Here is a 20,371-nt window from a genome sequence, read left to right as displayed (position 1 = left end):
TAACACCGACGGCTTGTGAAATAAATGTATGGTCCTTTGTTACGTTGATTTTTCATGATGCATGTCGATTGATTTTAAAATTCAGTGTAAGATATACAGTATCTAGATTACAAATGAAATATTTATAGAAGGTATACACAGTTGAACTATCTTTGATCAAGAAGCTTTTCTAAAGTATGACAACTTGTTTTGGTATACCTCATCATGTACAAGTATTTAAATCTATAAGGGATAACACTAACATCACCTTGACAACCAGTGTTCAGCTATTAGCAGCCTACTTCCGCGACGTTTGGTCTGTTAATTTGCATCGAAGGGTGATAAATCTGGTTCAATCCTCGATTAAAAGTTGAGCAAAGCGGAAACGAGACTGACAGGGATGTGGCGTGGATTTATGGCCGGATTCGCATCTGCGGCTTATTGCGCCAGATTAAAAAAATTTGTTTGTGTCAGTTTCCATAGCAACGGGAGTGGAGAGTATTACAAATGGCTACTCTTCATCGGTTCTGGATAAGCATATTAACTTCGGATCATGTTAGCCTGCTGGAAGTAGCCATAAAAAGAGAGAAATCAAACCTTGGATCGATTCCACTAACATATAGTTTCCGAACACAAAGCAGGATGCGGGTTTGTCTGTTTGTAACACGGCAATGGCTGCCTGGTAGAGCATAAATCATCACTGGTGGGGTAACGGATGAGCCTCAGAGCAGTTCTGCCGAGATTCTGGTCATCGTCAGTTCTATGAAAATGCCTCGAATTCACATTCTTTGACACAATTTCATTCTGCTGATCACAAATCACACCTGATTTTGGAGGTTAAGGTGTGTATGGAAATTCATCCATTGTCCATCACCATGGATAAAAAACATGTTGACATTGTGAACTACATGTTTCCCATGATCAGACGAGGATCAGACAAATTTATGGAGAGATCCGAAAGGCCCGCAGTACACCACTCGGCAAGTACCTGGTAAACTCTTCACTCCAATCGGCAGTGGAAACACCGAGGGCTTGATTTGAACACCAGACCTTATGGATTTGTCATGGATTTAGCCACCTGAGCCTGCGAGGCCCTGCTTTCTTTTTGATGATTCGTTCAGAAAACTGTCCTGCTTGAAAATTACTAGCAAACGCTTGTAATAATCCCACACCATTCGATTCGAATAAATGAAGGAAAACATGAAACTTTTTGTTTGCATGTCTTACTATGCAGCTTGTCATTCGCCTTAACATACAGAGTATAAAAAGCTTCTCAGATTTCTTCTTAGGACGTACAAATGCCTTCAAACGACATTTTTGTCTATTTCTCCAGTTGTCTGTCAGGCAATTAAGTAGCCTGCACTCATGACGCCAACAGCTATCGCTGTTAAAACAACTTTGTGGGATGAGGAGGGACCTAGAGCACGAAATAGAAGCAATAATCCAGTCCCGCTGTCATCGATGACGTCACTTCTGAAAGAATTCTACCATTGGGGAAAATGTGCATTAAAAGATGGGTTATTAAAACATACAATATGTAAAAAAATTGTTCATGAACATGTACAATCATGTTCTATTCTTGGGGAAATACAACGAATCATTTGTATTGGTGCACTGTGTATGGTATGGTAAAATACAACAAATCATGTGTATGTGCCTACTGCAATCACTGGTAAAATACAACAAATCATGTGTATGTGCCTACTGCAATCACTGGTAAAATACAACAAAATATTTGTATAGGCCTACTGTAATCACCGGTAAAGTAAACAAATAATCTGTATGTGCCTACTGCAATCACTGGTAAAATACAACAAATCATGTGTATGTGCTTGCTGCAATCACTGGTAAAATGCAACAAAATATTTGTATAGGCCTACTGCAATCACCGGTAAAGTACAACAAATAATCTATATGTGCCTACTGCAATCACTGGTAAAATACAACAAGTCATGTGTATGTGCCTACTGCAATCACTGGTAAGATGCAACAAAATATTTGTATAGGCCTACTGCAATCACCGGTAAATTACAACAAATAATCTATATGTGGCTGCTGCAATCACTGGTAATAGTGTTGTACATGTAGAGATGACATACGCTTTCCACTTAAAAAATCCATGAAATTACGCTCCTAAAGATTGAATGAGTTTAATCTTTCAACATCAGCAGAATGCCGAGTCAATTTAATCTCATGTAATCGCTTTGTTTATCTTTGCTGGGCACAGCCGCCTTGCTGTGAGAAAGCGGGACGCTCCTGGACAAGTATTATACGATGACTTTGCGTAATCACGTGATATATCGTGAAGGTCACAAAAACAAGTTGACTCCAAGGTACAGTTTGCTGGTAGGTTTGATATTATTAGTCTCGAAAGTTTCAATAAGTGGAGATGGAGACATCAAATGTTCTGCGCGAAGCACAATTACGGCCCGTGTACGACTTCGTTATAGGTAGGTGCATCTAGAGATATTGCAATAATACGTCTCATTCACATTGTTGAGCTGTTACGTCAAAGAGGTGTCACGACAAAGGGGTGTCACGGTACAACTGTATGACATATGTTTATTGACGGAACAGCATGTGTAGACGTAGACGGTCTGGCTGTAATACTATATGCACAATGCAGCTGGAGAAAACTGCAGCATTGTATATGGGGACAAGAACTAATACGTATAAAACTTGATCTCTGTAATCCGAAGGTGACCTGACCTGATTTTGATAATACGCCTATATAGCTCCACTGTAATCTTAATGTTCAGAAAATTGTATTCAGATAACCATACTGTGAGGTGGTGGATGTACACTGTGTAGGCGTTTAAGTACATGTAGTCTGTATGCAAAATAGCTTCATGTTCGGCTGTTGATTTTGAGTGAGAGGGTCTGTCAATTACTTAAGGAAGGGCGATGGTTTTTTTCTGGACACTCCGGTTTCCTCGCTTCATAAACTTGATCTCCGTCATATAGATGATGAACTCAGTTAAATAAGTAACTTGCTTAAGTTATTATGTACAAAGTCAAAAAATGCTGTAGACAACATTTAAATGATTGTTTCTAAAATTGCAACCTTTAATTCTACATTTAAACTTAAACTCGCTTGCTCAGATCGTTACAGCTCTAGTTCGGTGCAACCATCCGACCATTGACCAATGAGTTCGCGATCTAGCCAACAGAATTATGTAAAGAAAACATGCATTGACATTACTTGCAATTTATTACACGTCACTGTTCTAGATTAGGGGTGTTTCGAGTTAGAACTATTTTGGCGTTAAAGGGAAAACAGTCCTACTCTATCACGTCACTTGTGAATGATTTCACTGATATCAATTTACGGATCGCCTGTCTCACCACGTTATAGAGGTTCAAATGATACCCCCCTCCTTTAGATAATTCTCAAATTCACACACTTCCGGCGCCTCAGTTTTCTCCATTGTTCATCTACCCTAAATGACTTTTTGTGAAACTTTGCAGACGCCTATGTTAGTAGTATTAGTAAATGTGATCAAAAACAGTTACCGACAACTTCTCAGAAGTGATATAATACAGTTTGACGTTTTCTTAGCCTTTTCGAACTTGAAACTCTCCAATTAATCGAAATGCTGCACTTTCTCGGGGACTGAGGAATTCTTCTCTGAAGCAGGTTACGATTGCACAAAAAAAAAAAAAATAAGCAACCTCTGCAGATCGAGAACTGTACTCATCAAAGACGCGATATCACATCCACGAACATAAGCTTTTCTTTTCAACGAAGGAGACTTGTGCTCAAAAAGCACGGATTTTGACACCAGAAAGTTACTTCCTGTTAAAGAAATGGTTCGCTTTTTTTCTAAATCAGCTGCGAAGAGTGTCTATATGAGTCGTTCTGTCTCAGCGTTGGTCGGTCGTTCACTTTTTTGCCATCCTATACCTTTTAACGTAAGAAATTCATGTAACGGTGGTCCAGAGTGTAACACGGCATCATCATTTGCGGGAGGTCGCAACCATTGTGAATTTAAGCTTTTCTTACTTGTTGGGTGTTTTACAACGACACCATGGGTATCTTACTTGATATATATGCGTAATAGTGGTATAGGCCCATACTTATCAAACGTCTTAAGATTTAATTCAAAATTCTAAACGCAGCTACAAATAACATATTCTGCTCTGGGAAGTTTAAAATTTGAACACTGATTCTTTACTGCAGAACAAGACTTAAGTTGTTTGATACTACGGGCCCTGGTTAGATGGTGTGGGAACCAAAAGGAACCGCTAGGATGTTTCGCAACCTCGACACATCGCTACCCCGCGGTCGCGCTACCTTACTGTCTTACGGCGTCGCTGCCTCACTGTCTGTCTACCTCACCCTGTATTACAAGGATCCAGGTAGGCAAGGAGGCAGCCAGCTAACAGGTAGCGTTGGTGGGTCGCTTTCTAGGGCCTCGCTGTCTTGCGATGTCAAGCTTTTATCAACTGTTGACTGGAGTTAACAATCCGATTTTATGTTGTTGTCGATGTTTTATTTCAGTGGGAGGCGGTGCTTGTGGGTGTGTACTAGCCGCTCGACTCTCGGAGGATCCAAACCGCACCGTGTTGTTACTGGAAGCCGGAGGGGACAACAGTGAAGTGTCGGATATCGCTGTCCCCATACGAGCCGCTCAATTGCAGCTGACTGACTACGACTGGCAATATAAGGGCGTGCCTCAGGAAAATGCTTTCAAGGCGTTCAAGAACCAGGTAATGTATGACGCTATGTATTAAAATCAAGTAGTTTTATTACGTGAAGGTATTTTGGTAACTTTTTGTTAAATATACCCATCTAAAGAGGTCACATGTTTGAATCCAGCTACCACTGTTTCGACCGCGGTTTTGAATCAAGATATTTCTCAAATGGCTGGTAAAGTGTGGTGGTTTCAGGCAGGTTCTGTCTGGTATCCTCAACATCTAAGCACTCACATTGTCACAAATATAAAATTTTCTTGAAATAGGAGATAAGCACACATCGCATAAATAATTTAAAATTTGATGCGCAATTCATTAAGTCTAAGTAAAGTGAATTAAACAATATACACCAGTAGACTGTCAGTAGTCTGTCATTTGCCTGATATTGGTTTGGTTGTGGAATGATGGTTGACTGGCGGTAGAATACCATGGTTGACCCAACGGAATATCCACAGACCACTCCGGTAACTCTGCCGCCGAATGGTAAAAGTATTCCGAAACATTCACCCTATCATCACGATGATCAGTGCTAACACATTCTTGATGAAAGGGCGTGAAACCCGACAGCATCCTCGCACTTATCTGTTTCTTAGGTATGTAATATTCCGCGAGGGAAGGTGTTGGGCGGGTCGGGCTCTATCAACTACATGATGTTCATGCGAGGCACCCCACACGACTTCGACACCTGGAAGAACATGGGCTGTACAGGCTGGGGTTACGCTGACGTCCTTCCGTACTTTATCAAGTCTGAGCGTTGCCTCGCTGACCATCTCGCTGATTCAGGTGAGCGCGATTATACCATTAGTAAATTCCACAAGGCCCTTCAAAATTTAAAGGGCGATATAATATATTTATTTGATTGGTGTTTTGCGCCGTACAGAAGAATATTTCACTTTTATGGCGATGGCTAGCATTATGATGGGAGGAAACTAAGCAGAGCCCGAAGGAAGCCCACGACCATCCGCAGGTTGTCGAAAGATCTTCCCACGTACGGCCGGAGAGGAAACCAGCATGACCGATCGCATTGGTGAGATGTTCCTGGGTCAACTTTAGTTGTGTAGTGTGTAGCGTATGGCCCAAAATATGTGAAGGAAACCGGAGTACCCGGCGTAATCCACCGACCTACAGTTACCGTCTCTCTCGAAAACTGGATAAAATCATCACGACGTTCGCGTATAGTATTTTGCCCTGCTAAGGAGTTGACTGTATTATATCTTGTGTTTTTTTTTATTTTCCGTATATGAAAATACGGAATTATTCGATTTGACGATTGACTCTGATTTTGTTGTCTAAAACTTTGTTTACCCAATATTTGCAGACCACCGGGGCACTGATGGGCCAACGATTGTGAGTGAAGCTAAAATGACACCTTTGGCCAACGTATTTGTGGAAGCCGGAAAAGCCATGGGCTATCCGGGAACCGACTGCAATGGCCCGAATCCTTTGGGTAAAGCACTGAATGAAAACATGTAACACACAGAGAACAAAGACATGGGAAATAAACAATGCAGAGTATTAAAAATTATAGGAAATGTCAAAGAAATCTTCAATCGAGAGCTTGCTGTGTTTGAAGTTTTTGTGAACGACGATTTAGGTTTAGGGAAATAACCAAATTAGTGCTCTGCCTGGTTTCCTCCCAATAACATATGAATCCATGTTGTGTAACATTTATTTTATACGGACAGATTTAATTTTTTCCTCCCCAGTGCTGAAGAAAAGCAGCTTGAAAACTCGTTTATTATTACACCAAGTAAATCAGCAACTGGTGTCAGCTTCCATGCAATTAATTTTAGAAACTTGTAGTCGATAAGAAGAAAAAATGTTAGACAGTCGATAATTATGCAAAATATGGCTAGTATTTATGTACACAACATTTGCTGGTATCTGTTACATGCAGGCTTCATGGTGGTGCAGTCTAACATTGGAGACGGCGTCAGACAGAGCTCCAGCAAAGTCTATCTCAGATCGGCCTTAGGGAGAGACAACCTCCATGTGGTTACACACTGCCACGTGACCAAGGTAGCTCTTCATGGATTTCAATTCTGGAATAAGAAATATCATGACTATGTATTCAAACGGTTAGAGTCTTGCTGTAACGCCATGTACATAGAGCAACAATCTGCGGATAGGCGTGGCTTTCCCCAGGCTCCGCCCAGTGTCTTCCCACCATAGTCCTTGTCGCTGTCGTATAAGTACAGGGTTCTTGAATACTTCGTAAAATACCAGTATAATAAATAAATAAATCAAATCAGTCGATCTGAATTATCCATATTGTTCTGACTTGAATCGAACATGTTCCTACGGCATACACGAATGTCCACAGACGATGAGTTCATGTCGATTTCTGTTGAAGGTTATCACAGACAACAGGATCGCTCGCGCCGTGGAGTACGTCCGTACCTCCAGCAGACAGACGTACACGGTGAGGGCACGTCAGGAGATCCTGCTGTGTGGTGGGGTGGTGGGCTCCGCTCAGATCCTCATGCTGTCAGGGATCGGGCCGGCCGACCATCTTAGATCCTTAGGGGTACGTCACCGTTAACATCTCTTCTCTTAGTATGCGTTATATAATATAAAAGAACACAAGCAAAACCAGTCCGGCGGAGACAACTGGAAAATGGTCAGACCTATAACCTGTGAGTGGGCCTCCGTAGCCGAAGGGGCTAGCACGCCAGCACTGGGCAATGGCCCGGGAGCCTCCCACCAATGCAGTCACTGTAAGTTCAAGTCCAGCTTATGGTGGCTTCCTCTCAGGCCATACATCGGAAGATCTACCAACAACGGTCTTGAGTCCCCCCCCCCCCCCCGTGCTCTCCCCGGTTTCCTTCCACCGTAATGTTGGCATAAGAGAAATATTCTTGAATGCGGTGTAAAACACCAATCAAATAAATAAATAAATCTAATCGATGAAGCCGAGGTTGACGTTTCTGGAAGAAATGATATTTATTTACCTGATTGCTGCTTAATGACGTTCTGAGGGTCAACAATATTTCACTCACAATAAATACGATTGCGGTCAGTTGTGTGCGCGGCAAGCTGCTGACGAACTTTTCCCTTCTTGTGGTGTATAGCTATGTACGCCATTTGTTGGAAACAGAAAGTCAACGAACGCCAGACATACACATGTAGCAAATGGCAACAAGAGTGCCGTCGACCTCTTATTCTTACCAAAGTAGTAATGTCCTTCACAAGCGCATCTGGCCTCGACCCTCTGTATGTCCCTCTTCCTCAAATGTATTTATTTTCTAGATATAAGATCTTTATATGTCATTTTTGATCGGTTCTTGACCTTAGCTGGTTCGCTTCTCGATTGAGAAGCTCATGGTGGGACTTGAACAAAATAGTCTGAACACAAGTAGGTTGAGGAATGTTTGGATACGTCACAATCATGGCTGCTTATCCTTAAGTCACTCGTTTGCTATTGTGGTGAAGATCATACAGCCTGAAGTATCCCATGTACCTCTGTAACTGGTAAAATCTATATCGTAACATCTCACGGGAAAAATAGGATATCTGACTCGACGCTGAGCAGACAAAGTATGGCGTATCTAAATATTTCTCAACATACTGGTTAGTGTACTCACTCATAATTAATGTGACTAATTTATTTTTAAACCTGTATTGATCTATACAAAATCACTTGGCCCCGTGTCAGTATAATGTGGCTGACTCTTTCACACTGGGTGGGTTGTCATGCCTGGTGTCTTCGGCATGATACTTCACTGTCGACAATGCTTATTATATATAAGTAGTGAATGAGTGAGTGCCTGGGGTTTAACGTCGTACTTAACAATTTTTCAGTCATATGACGACGAAGGAATCATTAGGGTGCATGTACGTGTAATGTGCCTCCTTGTTGCAGGACGGATTTCCACCGCTCTTTTATTTAGTGTTGCTTTACTGAGACGACTTACCGAAGGCAAGTAAGCCGCCCCGCCCGAGCCATTATACTGATACGGGTCAACCAGTCGTTGCACTATCGCCTTCATGCTGAACGCCAAGCGAGGAAGTTACAACTTCCTCTTTTAAAGTCTTAGGTGTGACTCGATCAAGGATTGATCCTGGATCTTCTGGTCCCGATATTATAAGTAGTGCTCATTTATCATTAATGCTCATATAGATTGACTTGGTCGCCGACCTCCCCGTGGGTGAAAATTTCCAAGACCATGTAGGAGTGGTGGGGTTGGAGTTTGAGATAGATAAACCTTACTCGGCTTTACCCCAGGATGTCGAATCGCAGGACACAATGGACCGATACGAAAAGCTACGAGCAGGTGCGTGTAGCGTGTGCATAGGTGGACGATTCACGAAGTGACATAATTTCGCCTCCGTTTGATAAGATTCCTAAAATTTTTCAAACGTGATCCTACAGTTTTACCGAAGAGCTGAATAGGAATACAATAATCAAAATGCAGACCAAAATACTCGCATTATAATACTTGGTGTTAAGCGTTTTGCTCCAGAATTTTCTACTTATTTGACGAAGGCCGTACTCAAGAATACCCCTTGCAATCACTTACACGACGAAGGCCAGGAAATCGGACACAGCCTGGGATAAATCCACGACCATCTGCAGATTACTGCCAGGCGGACGTCACCCTGCGGTGTAGTGTTAACATTACGAAAGGGATTGAGGGTTGTCAAGCTTGAGTCTTAGCCCTGTTACTTCAGTGTTATGAATGTGCAATATTTTTGCCAATGAATTGACGCTGTGATCAAGAATTTAGACAATTCGATAGTGGTACTGCGCCTGAACCACCTTAGAATTCGTACAGTACGATAATGATACTGCGCCTGAACTACATTAGATATCAGACAGTACGATAATCGTACTGCGCATGAACCACATTAGAATTCAGACAATACGATAATGGTACTGCGGCTAAACCACATTAGATATCAGACAGTACGATAATCGTACTGCGCCTAAACCACATTAGAATTCAGACAATACGATAATGGTACTGCGGCTAAACCACATTAGATATCAGACAGTACGATAATCGTACTGCGCCTGAACCACATTAGAATTTGGACAATACGATAATGGTACTGCGTCTAAACCACATTAGAATTCAGACAACACTATAATGGCACTGCGCCTGAACGACATTAGAATACAGACAATACGATAATGGTACTGCGCCTGAACGACATTAGAATACAGACAATACGATAATGGTACTGCGCCTGAATGACATTAGAATACAGACAATACGATAATTGTACTGCGCCTGAATGACATTAGAATACAGACAATACGATAATTGTACTGCGCCTGAACCACCTTAGAATTCAGAAAATACGATAATTGCACTGCGCCTGAATGACATTAGAATACAGACAATACGATAATTGTACTGCGGCTAAACCACATTAGAATTCAGACAGTACGATAATCGTACTGCGCCTGAACCACATTAGAATTCAGACAATACGATAATCGTAATACGCCTGAACAGCATTAGAATTCAGACAGTACGATAATGGTACTACGCCTAAACCACATTACAATTCAGACAGTACATGAATGTCAACATGTCTGAACCATAATGTCTATTAAATTTTACTGATTGTTTATTTCAGAACTTGCTTACCTTAGCTTATTAGGTTCATGGATTACTAGAATGATTTAGTTCTTAAAACCATTGAGTCATCGTCCAAGTTATGCTAACAAGAATATTTGCAATTTATGTAGGTCCTCGTGCTACACAAACGCTCGATGCGGTGGGATTGATAAGAACGGAGGTTCAAAGCCCAGGCAATCCGAATCCAGATATTAATTTTTCAAATTTTTGCTCATTACATGGGTCTGGAGATGTGCCCAGATTAAAAGACATGACTGAAATGAAAGATGAGGTAAGACAATCAGGTACTGGTAAAGTGTGTGATTTCAAACTAAGTGAGCTCAAATATGAGGTAAGACAATCAGGAAAATGGTAAACTGTGTGTGATTTTAGACTATCTGAGCTCAAATATGAGGTAAGACAATCAGGAAAATGGTAAAGTGTGTGTGAATTTAGACTAAGTGAGCTCAAATATGAGGTAAGACAATCAGGAAAATGGTAAAGTGTGTGTGATTTTAGACTAAGTGAGCTCAAATATGAGGTAAGACAATCAGGAAAATGGTAAAGTGTGTGTGTGTTCAAAAATAAGTTAGCTAAAAGATGAGGTAAAACGATCAGGTAACTGGTGGAGTGTGTGATTTCAGACTAAGTGAGTTAAACAATGAGGTTAGACAAGCAGATGGCTGATTAAGTGTGTGTTATTTCAGACTAAGTGGGTTAAACGATGAGGTTAGACAATCAGATGGCTGATTAAGTGTGTGTTATTTCAGACTAAGTGAGTCCAAAGATGGGATAAGACATTCCGTTAACTGGTAAAGTGTGTGTGGTCTCAGATTAAGTGAGCTGAAATATGAGATAAGACAATTAGTTAACTGGTAAAGTGTGTGTTCAGTGTAAGTGAGATGAAAAAAGGAAAGACAATCAGATAGATGCTTAAGTGTGTTTGATTTCAGACTAACTGAGCTCAAAGATGAGGTCAGATAATCGAATAGCTGGTAAAGTATGTGTTTTTTTCAGACTAAGTAAGTTGAAAAAGGGGTAACACAAAAAGGTAACTTGTAAAGTGTGTGTGATATCAGATCGAGAGCGCTGCAAAATAAGGTAAGATAATCAGATAGCTGGTAAAGTGTGTGTAAGTTCAGACTGAGAGAACTGCAAGACGAGGTAAGATAATCAGATAGCTGGTAATGTGTGTGTAAGTTCAGACTGAGAGAGCTGCAAGATGCGGTAAGATAATCAGATAGCCGGTAAAGTGTGTGTAAGTTCAGTCTGAGAGAGCTGCAAGATGAGGTAAGATAATTAGATAGCTGGTAAAGTGTATGTAAGTTCAGACTGAGAGAGCTGCAAGATGCGGTAAGATAATCAGATAGCTGGTAAAGTGTATGTAAGTTCAGACTGAGAGAGCTGCAAGATGAGGTAAGATAATCAGATGGCCGGTAAAGTGTGTGTAAGTTCAGTCTGAGAGAGCTGCAAGATGAGGTAAGATAATCAGATAGCTGGTAAAGTGTATGTAAGTTCAGACTGAGAGAGCTGCAAGATGAGGTAAGATAATCAGATAGCTGGTAAAGTGTGTGTAAGTTCAGACTGAGAGAGCTGCAAGATGAGGTAAGATAATCAGATAGCTGGTAAAGTGTGTGTAAGTTCAGACTGAGAGAGCTGCAAGATGAGGTAAGATAATCAGATAGCTGGTAAAGTGTATGTAAGTTCAGACTAAATGATCTTCGTGAATCTGCCATTTTCGATGACTGCTTCACTAAGGCGGACGCGGCTGGTCTTCTCAAAATCAAGACAGTCCTTTTCTCATAATAGCCGATAAAAGTACCTTGTGTTCATTATAAAGACAACAGATAATGTTAGGACACTCAAAGAAATTGTCATTCACCCATATAATAATGCATTCCTGTTGGCTTCAGTCCAAACGTATTTTTGCCGAACAATGTTGAGTGCAATTTGCGAAATTTGGCTTGTTGTTGATGCGCAAGAGAGCATTTGTGTTAAATGTTACGTGATGGCCTTTATTATTCACAAGTAACTAGGTGATATGAGGTCAGAATTACTGTAGAGTTAAAGGAAACGTATTTCTATAGCGTACAGCTTTGACATGTTGAGGATAGCACATTCGAAAGACCGAGTTTCAGGTTTGTGACAGCAAGTGTACAGATCTAAATTTCTGAAAGCTAATCTGCGAAGAATGACGCTGACATCTTTGCTTATGTATATATCGATTGGGGAAGCCTTACTCAGAGGGTTTAATAAGATATAGTTGTGAAAAGTCAATTTCAATCTTAGCTTTTTTATTATTTATACAGGTCTGGTAAGTTATATTCGATGAGAATCTAACAAAGCAAAGGTTTCCATGCTAACGTCTACATTTCTGAAACCTAAGTTGCGAAAAATGACATCAACTTCTTTGCTTATGTGTGCTCAACTTCCACGTTGACATGTACTGTTGTTTATACAGGTCTGGGAAGCCATTTTCGGTGGGAATCGCGGTAAACATGGATTCAGCGTTTCCATGTACGCTACGCACCCAAAGAGCCGGGGCACAATCCGACTAAGGGACAGTGATCCCAACTCCCACCCCCTCATCGACCATAAGGCCTTGTCCCACCCTGACGATGTCAAAACCCTTGTGGCAGGTGAAACACAATTTCACATTCTCAATCTCTCTCTTTATATTAAATGTGATAACAACACATCATTTTGAGTAATTCTAGACCACTGACGTGTAATAAATTGCAGGCAACATAGCACATTTAAAAAAAGTAATTCTGCTTAAATGATGTTAATAAGGGGCGTCTGCGTTGTTACTTTGTATGCATATACACGAACAGTCGGAATAAAACCTTGACTGACGTAAAGCTGACAATAGGCTGGATTTGATGGCTAATACATGTGTGTGGTCAATTGCCAACTATATCACACTGTCGTCGCTACTCTGGTTTTCCTCTCTGCTGTACGTCTGCCACGCTGTCGTCGCTGCTCTGATTTTACTCTGTGCTGTATGTCTATCACAGTGTGATCGCTGATCTGGTTTTACTACCTGAGCTGTACGTCTATCGCACTGCCATCTGTGCTCTGATTTTACTCTCTATGCTGTACGTCTATCAAACTGTCATCACTGCTCTGGTTTTACTCTCTATCCTGTACGTCTTTCACACTGTCGTCGTTGGTTTGGTTTTACTCTCTATGCTGTACGTCTATCACACTGTCGTCGCTGTTCTGGTTTTACTCTTTATGCCGTACGTCTATCCCACTGACGTCGCTGCTCTGGTTTTATTCTCTTCTTTCTTTATATATTCGTGAGATACACAAAGGTTTTCATTTATTATCAGTAATCGCCTGTGTCATGAGACTGACAGCCTTAGTACACATAAATAAGAACTATTTTTGTTAATGTTCTACAAAAAAAGCTGCAGTGCTTGATATTAGATCTTTTATTCACAGGTATTAAAGCCCTGCTGAAGCTCGCAAAAACGAAACCTATGAAGGAAATAGGAGCTCGTTTTACGTCCCGAATTCTACCTGGATATTCAAAGACACCGTTCACGGACGAATACTGGGAGGAGTTTGTCCGAAGCTTAACGTTCATGATGTATCACCCCTCGGGATCCTGCCGCATGGGTCGTGCGAGGGATGCGACCACGGTGGTAGATCCACAGCTCAGGTTAGTGTGTGCCCCATGCTAAATCCAAAAAATTAAGACTTAAGTCATCAATTTCAAATGCTTAAAAAGCCAAAATTTAAACAGGAAAAAGCTCAAAATGTGGTCAGTACGTTGTTCTACAGTAAAGAATCAGTGTACAAATTTCCCAGAGCAAAACATTTTAATTGGCGCTGTGTTTGAATTTTCAACTTATAAGTCCGTTTGATATATATGAGCCTTGGTTCCGGTCTACAAAGCTGTCGTCACTTTGCCTCAAGCGTATTTACCACGTATCTCTTCACAATGTTTTGTCAAGACGCAGTTTGCGACTGCTTCGTAGAATGGACTGCATGCAAGTGTCTTCAGGCGCAATAAAGGGATGTTGAAGGTTTGTCAGGACTTGGCAAGTTCTGGCTGTTTACGTAACGAGGATTGTTAGTTACCTGGCGGGGTGTGGAGGTTTAGGCCAAGAAGTTTTGGCAGTACCTGGCGAGGTGCAGAAATTACCTCTGAGGTTTTTCAGTAAAAAACTGAAATAATAATAAAAAGAAATGATAATAATTGGAAGGAAAAAATCAAATGAGAAGTATTAATTTCCCCTCATTTTCAGAGTGAAAGGCGTGGAGAGGCTGCGAGTTGTAGATGCATCCATCATGCCGCAGATTACCGCTGCTAACCTTTATGCTCCGAGTATCATGATCGCCGAGAAGGCCGCGGACATGATCAAGAGGAAGGGGCCCCAGTCCAACCTGTGATGCCCCCCTCGCATTGCAGACCCCCACACCGGCAGTTCAGTAAAGCGACTAAGAAGTAGGACTGTAATTTAGGGGAGGGAAGATCTGGAGTCCGCTGAAATCGGTCCTTACATTAAATTTCTTTGTCATGAAGATTTCCTACCTAACTGAGAGTGTTTGATGTTTTCTCCATATACCCACTGTTTTAAGCAGGCTGTCGAAGCCAGTGGGCAGAACGTTTCTTCGTTAAACCTGTGAGATAAAATATACACTTAATATGATAATATTTTACTGTTTTATCTTCTCTTGCATGTGAAGTTAATATATGGTTCGTTGTTTTCTCTTCATGTAATTTTGAAAAAGTGGTTTGTTTTAGCATTTATATAATATCCACTGCTTTAACCGAGACGAACCATATTTGTAACACCGACGGCTTGTGAAGTAAATGTATGGTCCTTTGTTACCTTGATTTTTCATGATGGATGTCGATCGCTTTTAAAATTCAGTGTAAGATATACAGTATCTAGATTACAAATGAAATATTTTTAGAAGATATACACAGTTGGCCTATCTTGGATCAAGAAGTTTTTCTAAGGTATGACAACTTGTTTTGGCATACTTCATCATGTACAAGTGTTTGTATCTATAAGGGATAACACTTACATCACCTTGACAACCAGTGTTCAGCTATTAGCAGCCTACTTCCGCGACGTTTGGTCTGTTAATTTGCATCGAAGGGTGATTAATCTGGTTCAAGCTTCGACTAAAAGTTGAGCAAAGCGGAAACGAGACTGACAGGGATGTGGCGTGGATTTATGGCCGGATTCGCATCTGCGGCTTATTGCGCCAGATTAAAAAAATTTGTTTGTGTCAGTTTCCATAGCAACGGGAGTGGAGAGTATTACAAATGGCTACTCTTCACCGTTCCTGGGTAAGCATATTAACTTCGGATCATGTTAGCCTGCTGGATGTAGCCATAAAAAGAGAGAAATCAAACCTTGGATCGATTCCACTAACATATAGTTTCCGAACACAAAGGAGGATGCGGGTTTGTCTGTTTGTAACACGGCGGCAATGGCTGCCTGGTAGAGCATAAATCATCACTGGTGGGGTAATGGGTGAGCCTCAGAGCAGTTCTGCCGAGATTCTAATCTTGGTCAACTCAAAGAAAATGCCTCTCAAATCATGTTGCTAAACACAATCCCGTTTTTCTGACTCGAACCACACCTGACTTTGTTTTGCTACAGGCTTTGGAGTTAAAGATCTTTATTTACTCTTTGCCAATCGGAACAGTATGGTTTATTTTTTGTACTTATTTGATTGGTCTTTTACGCCGTAATCAAGACTATTTCACTTATACGACGGCGGCCAGCATTGTGGTAGAAGGAAACCGTGCAGAGCCCGGGGGAAACACATAACCATCCCCAGGTTTTCCTTCCCACGTATGGCCAGAGAGGAAGCCAGCATGAGCTGGATTTGAACTCGCAGCGACAGCATTGCTGAGAGGCTCCTGAGTCATTACGCTGCGCTAGCCGGCTAACCAACTGAGCCACGGAGGCCCCGTGCAGTAGTACGATGATTGCTGATTATTTACTAATTAATATTCATTTCATAGGTATTTAACATAATATACTAGATTTTTCCACTCATAGTAGTCATGTAAAATATTCTTTTAATTATTTCATTGGTGTTTTACGCTGTACTCAAGAATATTTCACTTATACGACGTTAGCCAACATTATTGTGTGAGAAAACCGAGCAGAGCCTGAGGCACAGTAAAGCATAGGCCTACTGTAGTCTTTGTTAAAGTGCAACCAAACATTTGAAAAGGCCTACTGTAGTCATTCGTAAAGTACAACAAAATATGTGGAAAGGCCTACTGCAGACATTGGTAAAGTACAACAAAACATTTGTAAAGCCCTACTGCAGATATTGGTAAAGTACGGTACTACAAAAGATTTGCAAAGGCCTTATGTAGGCAATGGTAAAGTAAAACAAAACATTTGTAAAGGCCTACTGCAGTCACTTTAAGAGTACAACAAAACGTTCGTAAAGGCTTACTGCAGTCATTGGTAAAGTACAACCGTGAAGACACCGTGTTCTGGTTGGATAAAGTTCTGTGTTCAATGGTAAAAGACAACAAAACATTTGCGGAGGCCTACTGTAGTTATTGGTAATGTATAACAACGTATTTGTACAGACAACCATTACAGTGCCTTCTCCAAAACAAAATGGAACTACAAACCACACTATTGGTCATAACAACGTAGCATTTGAAAAGTAGAGCCATGATAATGCAAACCGAGAAGTTACAAATTAACCTATGGAATGATGACATAGAACAAGACCTCGATGCTCGGATCTTGACAAAGCCAAAAGGAATTAAACTTCACCACATGAGAATACTCTATACATCGCAGGTGCTCCTCTCTACGCTCACTTAACATCTCTGCCACCACTGGCCTAGCTAGACGTATGGACCCTATGCAACGTAAGTGCGAATATTTTAGATAAAGAAATTGCATGTATATAAATTTATTATATTATTATAACCAAAGATTGAGACATAATTTTTGTGGTTTCTGACGTCACTTTCTGTCTCATGACCGTTATTCTAGTTAACTCAGTGTTATTAAAGATTTCTGTACTAAATGTACTAGTGGTCAAGGTCATGTTAGGCGAACGTAGAGAGCGGTGCATGCGCTGCAAGGAGTATACTTTATGAGCGCAAAACTCCACTATAGTCAAATGTGCAAATTTACGCACTACGGACAAGTAACCATATTACGCATATGGTGCCAATGGTGCCAATGGTATCAATGGTAAAGAGTCATTTGAAGAAGTAGCACATCGTCTCAGCCCAAACCACATTCACCTTTCCAAATACATTTTTTTGTCGTTACTTTTAGTGTTTAGTCAGCAGTTTCTATATAACAAATATCAGAGTCAGTGCAGAATTCATTAGGGACGCCGAAGGTTTATGAGAATGAAATGACGGCATCTCACCGGGCAACGATTAAAATTAATTAAATCTTATGATATAAATTTTTTCTGTGAATTTATTACAACTGAAGAATTCAAATTTTGCTCCTTCGTCTTTCTAGCATACAAGGGGTGTTTTTTTCGTTTCCTTTTATGGAAAAAGGAAAAAAATTAAATTATTGAAAAGCCCTGCTCAAGCCAAGGCACTTTCTCTGACGTCCTCAATAACTTGGTTAGCACTGCTTTCATCTTAGACGCCACCGCTACAAAATTAAAACATAAAATCAGTCAAATGCCTAGATCAGCCCCAGCTGTGCTTAGATTTATTTCCATTTGTTTCCGAATTGAGCATGACTCTAGCTGTACAACAATCCCTTTTGTAATTTTGTAAACATTTAGTAGGGTCAACATCACCAGCACAGCCTGAACCAGGAACACGACCTGAACCAGGAATACCCAGGCCGTGCATCTGCATCGAGGTTACCTAAACAGGGTCGCTGGAGTTTGTGGTAAATGATATAGTAGGCTTACTGTATCAGCAGTTCAAGCAGTGGAAGAAATATTCTTCCAGTATGTCCAATTTCCGAGAAAGCTATACTGAGTCTTTATCGCCAAAGTCCACAACATTTATCTGCCATAGGATACTGCTCAGACTGTTACACGGAAAATACCTTCGAAGTTAGAGAGCTAGAGTAAACGTGACATCACTTTGCTGTAGATAATGGAGACGTGCTACAGCTGAGTTAAGACGAAGTTTCACTTACCTTGTACTGGGTTGGAAAAAAAATTTAAAAAATATTTAATGCCAGTTGAAAATACTTTGAATGGTAGTCTTTCAGTAGACATAAGCATTAGTTAAGTATTGCCTTCCACTTTAAATAAATCACTAATATATACCCCTAAAAAATGAATGAGCTTACCTTTTCAGTGTTAACAGAATTCACATTTAATTTAGTCTAATCGAGGGCATCTTTCCAGGGTATATTCGGCTTGCTGTGAGAAAGTGGGATACGAAGAACATTCAGCTTACGAAGACCTTGCTCATTGTGCTGAGATGTATCTTTATGATGTATCACCCCACGTCGCATGGGTCGGGTGAAGGATGCGACCACGGTGGTAGATCCACAACTTAGGTTAGTGAGTTTCCAATGCCGAACGAAGACAGACAGAGCAGAGCTGGTTCCATCTAACAGCTTAAGTCCTAAATTGCTAGGACTTAAAAAGGCAAACTCAAAAGTGGAAAGACCCAAATTGTTGTTGGTATATTCTTCTGTAGTAAAAAATCAGTGTACACATTTTAAACTTCCTAGAGCAAAACATTTTAATTGTTGCTGTGTTTGAATTTCTGACTTAAGTCTTAAGACTTTTGATAAATATGGACCCTGGGGGCCGTTCTACAAGGTTATGCCTCACGTGCAATTTTATGGTGACTTATTTCTTGGCTGTGTGTTGTCATGGAAATTACGTCAGGCACAGATGCCGACAGCTTTGCTCCAGGTGCCTTCACAATGGGATGCAGATTTACCTTTATCAGCTCCTGGTAAGGTGCGGAGGTCTATGTGAAGAGACTTGCCAGCACGCACTGAGGTGACGAAGTTTACGTTGGTAGGTTTGTTAGCACTTGGTGAAGTGATTAGATTTACATCAGGAGGTTTGCCAATACCCGGTGAGGTGCGATGATTTGCGTCAGGAAGTTTGTTAGTACGTGCTGAGGTGGGGAGGTTTTGAGCCAGGGGGGTTGTCAGTACCTGGTGACGTGGGGCAGTTTAAATCAAAAGGTTTGCCTGTACCCGGTGAGGTTTATGTCAAGACGTTCATCAGTACCTGGTTATGTCCTGTGTTCACGTCAGTGGTTTGTCAGTACATGGTGAGGTGCGCTTGTTTACGTCAGGGGTATTATGTCAGGAAGTTTGTCAGTACATGGTGAGGTGTGCTTGTTTACGCCAGGAGTATTATGTCAGGAAGTTTGTCAGTACATGGTGAGGTGAGCTTGTTTACGCCAGGAGTATTATGTCAGGAAGTATGCCAGTACCTGGTGAAGTGCGGTGGTTTACGTCAGGAGGTTTGTCAGTATTAGTAAGGTGCGAAGGTTTACGTCACAAGGTTTGTCAGTATTAGTGAGGTGCGAAGGTTTACGTCACAAGGTTTGTCAGTATTAGTGAGTTTCATGGGACTCCTCCGGGCTCTGCCTGGTTTGGACAAAACCTTTAAACAGTTTACAATTTCTCAATAACTAATAATTTCCCTCCAGTTTCAGAGTGAAAGGCGTGGAGAGACTGCGTGTACACGCCTCCATCATGCCACAGATTACCGCTGCTAACCTCTATGCCCCAAGCATCATGATCGCCGAGAAGGCCGCGGACATGATCATGAAGAAGGGACCCCACTCTAATCTGTGATGACCCCTGCGCATTGCAGACAGGACCCACACAGGCAGTTCAGTAAAGCGACTAAGAAGTGGGAGTATAATTTGGGGGAGGGGGAGGGAAGATCTGGAGTCCACGGAAATTGGTCTTTGTCACTGAGATTTCCTACCTAAGTGAGGGTGTTCGATGTGTTCTCCATATATCAACTGTTTCCAGCAGGCTGTCGACGTCAATTAGCGGAAACTTCTACGTTCACCCAATGCGGTATAATATACCCATTAGTTTGATCATATTTCACTGTATGATATTTCTTCACATGCGAGGGCGAAGTTAATGTATGGTTCCCTGTGTTTGTCTTTGTGTTATTTAGTTAATGTATGGTTCCCTGTGTTTGCCTTTGTG

General features: G+C 41.2%; 1 protein-coding gene across 1 annotated transcript; it reads left to right on the top strand.

Moving 5' to 3' along the window:
• The first annotated feature begins 2,368 nt into the window (after positions 1 to 2,368).
• Positions 2,369 to 14,642, top strand: LOC135477101 (L-sorbose 1-dehydrogenase-like). The gene is made up of 11 exons (XM_064757254.1): positions 2,369 to 2,429; positions 4,481 to 4,689; positions 5,268 to 5,457; positions 5,993 to 6,121; positions 6,572 to 6,693; positions 7,028 to 7,201; positions 8,795 to 8,948; positions 10,373 to 10,533; positions 12,703 to 12,880; positions 13,689 to 13,908; positions 14,498 to 14,642. Exons 1-11 carry the CDS (start codon positions 2,369 to 2,371, stop codon positions 14,640 to 14,642), a joined length of 1,743 nt encoding a protein of 580 aa, XP_064613324.1.
• The last annotated feature ends 5,729 nt before the right edge of the window (positions 14,643 to 20,371 follow it).

The sequence above is a fragment of the Liolophura sinensis genome, chromosome 10, assembly GCF_032854445.1.
Source record: "Liolophura sinensis isolate JHLJ2023 chromosome 10, CUHK_Ljap_v2, whole genome shotgun sequence".
NCBI classification, from domain to species: Eukaryota; Metazoa; Mollusca; class Polyplacophora; order Chitonida; family Chitonidae; genus Liolophura; species Liolophura sinensis.
The sequence above is the reverse complement of the archived record's forward strand: the minus strand, read 5'-3'. Positions and strand labels throughout refer to the sequence as shown.

What these genes read in the sequence shown, in the direction of transcription:
- LOC135477101 (XM_064757254.1), top strand. Translation starts at nt 2,369, where the DNA reads ATGGAGACATCAAATGTTCTGCGCGAAGCACAATTACGGCCCGTGTAC. An exon ending in CGTGTACGACTTCGTTATAG is followed by an intron (nt 2,430 to 4,480) that starts GTAGGTGCATCT and finishes GTTTTATTTCAG; the next exon opens with TGGGAGGCGGTGCTTGTGGG. An exon ending in GTGGTAGATCCACAGCTCAG is followed by an intron (nt 13,909 to 14,497) that starts GTTAGTGTGTGC and finishes CCTCATTTTCAG; the next exon opens with AGTGAAAGGCGTGGAGAGGC.